The following is an 8,905-nucleotide window of genomic DNA, read 5'->3' on the forward strand; positions in this document are numbered from 1 at the left end:
TTTTGAAATATATGACAAATTAGTTGGCTGTGGACTTCAACCAAATGTCTACATATATAATACCTTAATAGATGGTTGTTGCAAAAGGGGGGCCTTCTTGCGTTCTTCAGAGCTTCTTCAGGAGATGAGAGATAGAGGAGTGATGCCAGATGTTATCACTTACTCTTCTATTATTCACAGACCTTCTGCTGTTGGTCACTGGAACCATGTCATTGGGGTATTCTATGATATGGTAAATCATGGCATTTCACCTGATGTAGTGACTTTCAGTGCATTAATAGATTCCCTTTGCAAGCAACGACTAACCTGTGAAGCTCAGAAGCTGGTCGGTTTAATGGTGGAAAGAGGGGTGAAACCTAATGTAATCACCTACACATCACTGTTGCAGGGTTATGTGCTAGAGGGCCATCTTAATGAAGCAGCAGAATTATTAGAAAGGATGGCCTTAAAAGGCATTGAGCCAGACCAACACAGTTACAGTATCTTAATCAACGGTTATTGTAAAAATGATAGAATGAGTGAGGCTCTACATCTGGCTGAGAAGATGATGAAGCAAGGCCTTAAGCCTGATGATGTCACATTTGACATACTTCTAAATGCAGTTGGCAATCATAAGAGGCCGGATGAAATGAAGAAACTTATTTCTGAGATGATAGATGTAACAAAACATGTAGATGAAAACCAATAGTTGTCAGATTTTTTGTATTGCATAATTTGCAGGTAGAAGTAATGTAATGTGGTACCGGTATTATAACGGTATTGGTCATAGCTGGGTTTGTGGGAAGGCTTATTCGAGTATGTGTTATTTTGGTCGGGTTGGGATGTTTCTCTCAATGTGGTGAACACATTCTATATAGGAGGTGGGACCAGTATGAAGTTGTTTAGCATTGGATTATGAGAATCAATGATGTTTTGATAGTCAGACTAAATAAGCTTCTCAAGGGTTTGAAATTTGGGGGTGCTCAATTGGATTTTAAAGATTTCTTACATTTGGATATTTAATTGTTGTGTTAAACATAGCATTTTAGATGCTTTATAACAAGCTACTCATGCTTGATTATTAATGTAAAATTGTGATGATTGGTTGTTAAATTGGTCATTGTTGACGGTAAAAATATATATTTTTTTAAATAGGGAGCACAGTTTGACTTTTTTCTTACCTCAAATTTATAAATGGAAGCTATAATTTCTTGGCAATTTTCAATTTATTTCTTCTTCACATCAAGTCTTCTAAAATCCTCACTAGAAAGATTGACAATTTGACATATATACACCGTAAACTTGACAGGCGCTATGCTTGATTATGTTTTGATTCTGAAAAACACAGAACCTTTTTCTGTTGACGGTAGTCGCTAAAATAATATTTGGAGTGGATGAATAGTGGATGAGTAGAGACGAGAGAGAGGAAAAGAAGAAAGGGGTGGGGGAAGAAGGGTATTTTAGTTATTAATTATTTGGAGTGACAAAATTAAAAATTAACTAAGTTTAGAGTGACATTATGATGATTTTCAATTTTTGGGGAGGTATTTTTCAAATTTTAAAGTTTTGGAGTGGCAAATAATCAATTTTTCCTAAAAAAAAATTGAATCTATTTCTTAAGGGATGTACAATTTAACAGAAATGATAAATGAAACTAAAATAAATATTGAAAATACAAAAATACTCGAAAAGTACATAACCTAAGAAAATAATATTTGTCCATAATGCAAGTGACCTAAGAAAATAAAATTAATATGGTAAATTAATTAAATAATCAAAATCACACAATATTTTGATTCCAATAGTTCTTAATTTTATAATTGTGTATTTTATTTAAAACTTGCGCCTTATGTCTATCATCAGTAAGTTTTTAGTTTACACAAATTTATCTATATATTCATCTTTTTTTTTTTTTTATTTATTTATAGGCCAAGCAGGATACAGTGACAAGATATGTAAGAAAGTGCGAAAACAGCTTGCCATCCCTGATGAGACCCCCATAACCGGTGAATCCAAATTTTCTGAGCTTGGAGCTGACTCCCTTGACATATATATTAACCCCTTGAAACTTTGAACTCTTCTTTATTCCTTGCAATTAGTGCAATTATTTCATGTGAAGAACTCATTTTGGTATGTACTGCACTAGTTCCGTTGCTTCGTCAACTTAGTCTGTATCCACTAATAAACTGAAGTCTTGATAATATATAGTCAACAATAATACGAATGGCAACATAAAAGGTTGAAAAGATTACATTCTTAATGCCAATACGCTGCCATAATTGGTAAAGTTAAACCCAGTTCATATTTTAGTGAATTTTTCTCTTTTTAAGTGTGTAAGATTGTATAGTATGGCAGTCTTTAACATAACATATACTCGATTTTTTCTATTTCTTAAACCTTTTATTTACTCCATTTCTTCAATTTATAATATTTTGGTTTTCTAATTAAGGTTGATATTATGATGGGATTGGAGGAATCCTTTTATATCAGCGTGGATTTGGAAAGTGGTCAGGATATTGCAACTGTTAAGGATGCAGCTGAAATGATTCAGGAATTGATTCCATGACAATTGAGAGGTGCTTTCCACACCATTTTGGAAACTTAAAGCGGCATTTTATAACTTATTGATGTGACATGCGGCCTTATGCCCTGATGTGTCTGGTAAAACTGCAATGTAGTTTTCTTTTTAATGGTAATAAAACTGTGTTGGAGGTATGTGTGCTTGCATGGTGCTGATTTTGATTTTTATTGCTGGATTTCTTTTACATAAGGGTTACTATTAATGAAAACCAGAATATGCTCTCCGTGTGGGAGGTCACAGGTTTGAAATCCAGAAGGAGCAATCCTTTGTAGATATTAAATAGTTGGGTGACTTGACCTCCAACTTTACAAAAAAAAAAAAACAGAATGTAGTACCCACCAAAAGGTAATAGCATAGTTTGGACTGTGCATCTCCTCAAGTAGGGAGTGCATTCTGACATACTTTTAAATGCATTAACTCATCATGAAAATCTGAATGAAATGAAGAAAATTATCTCTGAGATGAAAGATGGAAGAAAACATGAAGATGAAAACATGTCAGATTTTTTTGTAATGCATACTTTTGCAGCTAAAAGTAATGTAATGTGGTACCGGGATTATAACATTACTGGTCATAGCTGGGTTTCTGGGAAGACTTATTTGAGTATGTGTTATTTTGGTCTGGCTGGGATGTTTCTCTTGAAGTGGCAAACACTTTCTATACAGGAGGTGGGACTGGTATGGAGTTGTTTAGTGGTGAATTATGAGAATCAATGATATCTGGCAGTCATACTAGATAAGCTTCTCAAGAGTTTAAAATTTGGGGGGTACTCAATTGGATTTTGATTATTTCTTAATTATGGATATTCAATTTTATATATACTATGTTGTTGTGTTAAACATAGCATTTTCTCATCCTGTTGCAGACACTGGCATCGACAGTCAAATACTTCCAGGTGCTAATTCTCTTCTGTGCTGGGGCTATCAGGATTTGCCTAGAAGGTTTTTTCTGTGCTGAAATTCTGGGTTTTTCTGGTTTTTTTGTGCTACTTTCAAAACTCTACGTATATGCTGCTGTGCCAGTGTTTTTGTGCTCTGCACTCTAGACACAATTTAGCAGGATTAATTAGTGTGCACAGCTGACCTGATCAAATAGCATTATCTTCTTTTTGCTACGGAAATAGAAAATAAAATAAATTAAATCCACCTTTTCCTTACAGTAAAAAAGTAGGACAATAAACTAGCTCTTCTATTCTAAATAAATTAAAAATTGTTGCATATTTACATCAAAGTGCTCAAAGAAAACAAGATTTCTCTATTCATTTACAAATTTCACTAGAGAAAATAAAATTGAAAACACACTAAAACTAAAACTGAAGCCCTCCAAAAAATACATATATAAATTTCAACAATTTTACAGAATTTAGAACAACAAAATTTTCTTTACACAACATCCCGCAAAATTTCTTGAGGAAAGGGTGGTAGGTTGTTGTAAGAACAAACTGATCCTTCCCTTTGTGTCGAGTTGCTTATTAAGCACCTTACAACTTGCCGAAACCGTCTCCTATAAGTAGGGAATTTAGTCATGCTTCTCGTAATACCGACCAACCTACAATATCAATCCAATTAATGCAAACTTTTTATCTCTAAATTAGTAAATCTTGCTTTAATTCATATCGCAAAATGACACCGAAAATAACATTCGTTACCTTCTGCTAATTGCTTGAATTTGAGCAGCCCGTAGCGGATCATTCGAGGCATGACATTCACTGTGCCAAGAACTTGTAGTTACACTCGACAAATCCCCAACAAAGAGCACCAATTTCTCGAGAAACATCACCTCCTCATCAGTTAACTTCAAAATCCTTATCTGCTCTTTTAAAACCATCATAGGATTTAAGAACCAGCTAAAGATTTTTTCCTCGGGCTGGTTGAGTGATGTTAACTCGATCTCGCTCGTTAGCAACAGGCCATTTGCTCCAGCCTTGATGGAATAGATGAGCGAATGGAGAAATGTGTAGGATGGGATGCCTAAGCCAATAGTCTCATTGGCACTTTTGCCCTTCGAGTTCAACCATTCTGAGAGATCGGCCGGGGTTATTACATTTGCATCTAGAAGTTCTTTGCTACTCATTTCCAACTCTCTCATGTGGTTCTCTGCAATCTGTAGTGTATTTATAAAACTAGCATATGATGTATTTGCTGAACAAACGGTTTATTTAAAGATTTCAAGGTCATAATATTAGGTCGATGAAATTGCTCAGTACTGGTAGGTTTGCAGCAAATGGTGAATCAACTTCAATAGTCTTTTTTTTCTTTTCTAAAAATTCTTTTTGGTTTCATGTGATATTGTTGTTGCTCAACAACAGTTGCAGATTATTGGGTAACACCTTATCAGTCATTCAGTATGTACAAGGGGCGGAGCCAGACTTTTATGCTATGGGGATCAATTTTACAATACTCGTAGTATTTTACTCTAAAATATATAGAAAATCATGTATAAGCACAAAATTTTAAAATAAATGAGGGTCAATTGACCCCATTATCTCTTATTAAATCCACCTCTGGTTGCATATTATTGGGTGACATATTACCAGTCAATCAGTACATAGAATTAGAAATTGGAAAAATGTGCCATTTATCATGAACATAGACATGGTACTGTAAACGGTATGGGTTTCCCAATATGACACTGCAAATCAGCAAATGGTCTAATTAAGTCAACTTTTGAAGTACCAACCTGAAGCACTTTGACCTCTTGTATAGTTTCACGGACTGACCGAGAGGGAGCCAAGTTCGGTACGAGGAAACCACGGGCCTCAGATGGGCCAGAAACAGATCCGGATCTTTTTATTGGAATATCGAGCTTTCCAATAGATAGCTCGCTCGAGTATGGCACCTTCCTTTTCCGGTACCGAGGCCTGAGTGCAAGCAAAAATGCACCATCATGAACCGACTCATAGATAGGTTGCAAAAGATATAAATTGCATATATTCAACCGTTTCAATAAGACATCTACTGTACCAGATCTCTAAGTTCTTTAGCATTCCTTTCGGAAAATTTGTCACATGCTCATCAGAAGATTTTCAAATAACATTTTTTTTGTGACCGGGCAGGGGGTTACAAAAGAAGAAACAAGAAAAATTACTTGGGGAGGATGGTGCCATCTCTAAGATAAAGCCAATCATTGGTGTACTCATCAAATTCAGCCACCACTGCCACGACATAGGCAGTTCCCCTCCGAAACGACCTCTCCTGAATAGTAGTAAACCATAAAACAAAGAAACAGAGAACTTAATTTAAAACAATGCTGAATTTGTCAATCTTAGGGCAGTGCTGTTGTAAGATTTGCAATAAAAGCCAGTAAATTAAAAAAATTATTCCAAGCTAACCTGGTAAACAATAACTGCACCGTAGAGTCCAACAAAAATGCTCGATACTATGGCCATGAGAACACTCCCAACAACAAATAGTGGCCAGAAGAGGATTGCAAGACCGGCAACAGGGATGCATGCCGTCTCTAGAAATAAACCCTCTCTGCTTATGACGTCTTGAAGGAGCCTCTGCCACCCCTTAAAGAGCATATAAGGGCTCTTTATTAGTGCAATTATGGTATAGAGTGGTACATCTACTACTATCCCCATAATGCCTACCATGATACATGATGGTATGTCTTGAAATCTGAAAAAAAAACAGTAATAAATAACAAGATTTTATTTAATTTCAGGAGACAGAGAGAATAATCTGGTTCTGTCAGTATAAAACATGGATACATGAATTTGTCTTTCTTTTCTTATCAATTTATTTACCAATTTGGTGACAGACTTGACAAGTTGGGTTTCCTTCAAAGTTGGAATTAAGGTAATTTTGGGGTCAATTAGAAATATAAGGATGAATTGATGCAAAGTATCAACTATTTCTTATAATTTTGGGGTAATTTAGATTAACTAATCTTTATCCATGAATAAATGTTCTAAAACAGCAAAATTTGAGCCCTTACTTCAGAAACCTGACTGGGGGCAATTTTGTCCAATATTTCAATTGACAAGCATTTAACTGTACAACTCTGATAATATCATATGAAAATAGCAAAAACAAAATATGGTTCTATTTCTGTGGTTTGAACAAATTTTTACATGTTCATTCCAAATTTCTCTAATAGGGATGCTTTTGTAATACCAAAAAATCTGAGATAACTTATACTAAAAAACAAAAAAGAAAAGTAAGTACCTTATGTAATGTTGCTGGTTCTCGGGTTGGCCTTCGCGCAATTCTTTGAGAAAGAGAGGGTACGAGTGCCAACAAATATCCTTGAAATCTCTTGCAACTGTGCAGCTCCCTTTTATTGTTCCCCATGTACCATCCTATCCGATAAAACCAGTATTGTTAAGATAAAATGCTAAATCTGTATAATTAAAAATCAATCTTATGTTTTTACTTTCAAGCACACAAATTCACATATGGTAAAAGACACCGACTTTTTTTACCCATATCATCTTTTTCAGCAAATTTCGATTTGTACGAGGACCGTGAATAATTCAGCAGTTGATATCTGTGTTATCATTTCAAAAAATACCGATTGTCTCATGACTCAATTTCAACCGCTGAAAAACTCAAACCTAGTTCAGCCTGAATTGACTGTAAATTGGATAATCATTTTGACTGACCTTTGCATGTTTGTCGAAAAAATACACCAAAAGTTGCAAAATGCACATAACAGATTACAATGCAAGGGCAGAATTGTCCAAATTTTTAAAATTCAAGTACATACCACAATGCCGTGAATGAACTTCTCTGTTTGGGTCTCTTTTCTAAATGCCTCAAATGTGGATACCCATGGAGTTAAGAAACCATAACCAAGCCCGACAAGTACACTTCCAAAGATACTGAGACCCAGCCATAGACCGAACAGCACTGGCAAAGCTACTAAGAGCAGCACGACTTTCAAAGCGATGTTTACATAGTTAGTTCTGCATTGAAGGTGCTTAGGATTAGTCGGGTGTTAGACATAATCCTAAAATTATGCTACTGCTACAGTAAATGTAACAAAATAAATAGCTGAACATTTTGAACCAGTAAATTGTTGGATCCTTTGAGAGGGCAAAACAGAGATACTGTGAAATGCAATTTGGTTTTTCAAAATAGCGAATCACATTTGATCATAGTTTGATTCAATATTACACCACTTACTTGATTAGAGTATAGACCGTCCATACTACATGAAAAGGGAAAAGTACAAGAATAACCCCAATGTTTCCTACAATTAGAATTGCTGCGGCAAAGGGCCCGACAATCAAAGCTGCAGAAGTAATATCAATGTTGTAAATATGCAACAAAACAAAGAGAGAAATATCAAATGAGAAGGAAATTACTGTTTAAAAAAAAAAAAAAAACAATTATTATGAGCGCCTTAATCTCCAATTAATTTCTGGAATTTTAGTCCCATAGAGGAAAAAAATTATTCAAGGGTAACTTACTGTTCCCAAAAAAAAAATATTTGCATTATTCTGGTAATTTTGCTTATCTCATGTAAAAAAATTCCATCTCAATTTGACAACAAAATACCAATAAGGCCACAACTAAATACAGTCAAACCCTCTATAGCTAAAAAGCAGGAATAATAATTTCACCATTATGAAAGAAAAATTAAAAGATAGGAGAAAAAAAATGAGAAAAAAAGGAATAATTAATTTGCATGTAACTAAATAATGCATATTCAAAGAAGAATTCAGAAATGAAACATCTTTCTAAGTCAATAATTAATTTGCACCCATCACCCATATCTCAACAGTTAAATTTAGGAAGTCAACTAAAGGAAAATGTTTCTCAAGCAAAATACAAATTAGGAAAATTACTACAAGTATATTCCAAGTAAATTCAGATACTAACCTTTAAGGCCTCCAATGAAGAAAGCAGCACAAAATAGGAGGATCACATAGGCAACACTGAGAACTTGCTTGATTGATTCTAGCCATGGTGAAGACCCTTCCATGGTGCAAAGGTGAACATAGAGAGAAAGAGAGAGAGAATTGGGAAAACTAAAGACTTTAGCATGTAACTCCTTGTACTTTTATTCTATTAGCAAAAAATGTCAGAAATTAATTATTCCAATAGAAGACACCTACGCATATAATGATGTCACATCATTCAAAAAGAATGTCTTATGTCTTAAATTGCAAAAGCACCCCTTAGTTTTTACAAATCTGTTATTCATCTTCTCTGAAAAAAAGCACCCCTTAGCATTTTTAATACAAAATTTAAATAAATAATAACCAAAGTGAGCTCTAGTCACTTGTTAACAGTTATATAAATGGAAGGTATCAACATTTAAGTTGAAACTATTCAAGTCTTGACAATGGTTTGATTGAATCAGATCCTTTTTTTTATTATAACATATTAGAATTGT

The 8,905-nt window shown here is 34.5% G+C and overlaps 1 protein-coding gene across 1 annotated transcript; it reads right to left on the reverse strand.

The window, feature by feature from the left end:
* Positions 1-3,727: 3,727 nt before the first annotated feature.
* Positions 3,728-8,577, reverse strand: LOC144560620 (putative membrane protein At3g27390). The gene is made up of 9 exons (XM_078309856.1): positions 8,389-8,577; positions 7,690-7,798; positions 7,271-7,469; positions 6,730-6,863; positions 5,892-6,180; positions 5,648-5,754; positions 5,240-5,420; positions 4,209-4,663; positions 3,728-4,108 (listed from the first exon to the last, which is right to left on the reverse strand). The coding sequence occupies exons 1-9, from the start codon at positions 8,489-8,491 to the stop codon at positions 3,943-3,945; spliced, it is 1,743 nt and encodes a 580-aa protein (XP_078165982.1). The 5' UTR covers positions 8,492-8,577; the 3' UTR covers positions 3,728-3,942.
* Positions 8,578-8,905: the final 328 nt, after the last annotated feature.

Source organism: Carex rostrata, chromosome 10 (assembly GCF_964058835.1).
Source record: "Carex rostrata chromosome 10, lpCarRost1.2, whole genome shotgun sequence".
NCBI classification, from domain to species: Eukaryota; Viridiplantae; Streptophyta; class Magnoliopsida; order Poales; family Cyperaceae; genus Carex; species Carex rostrata.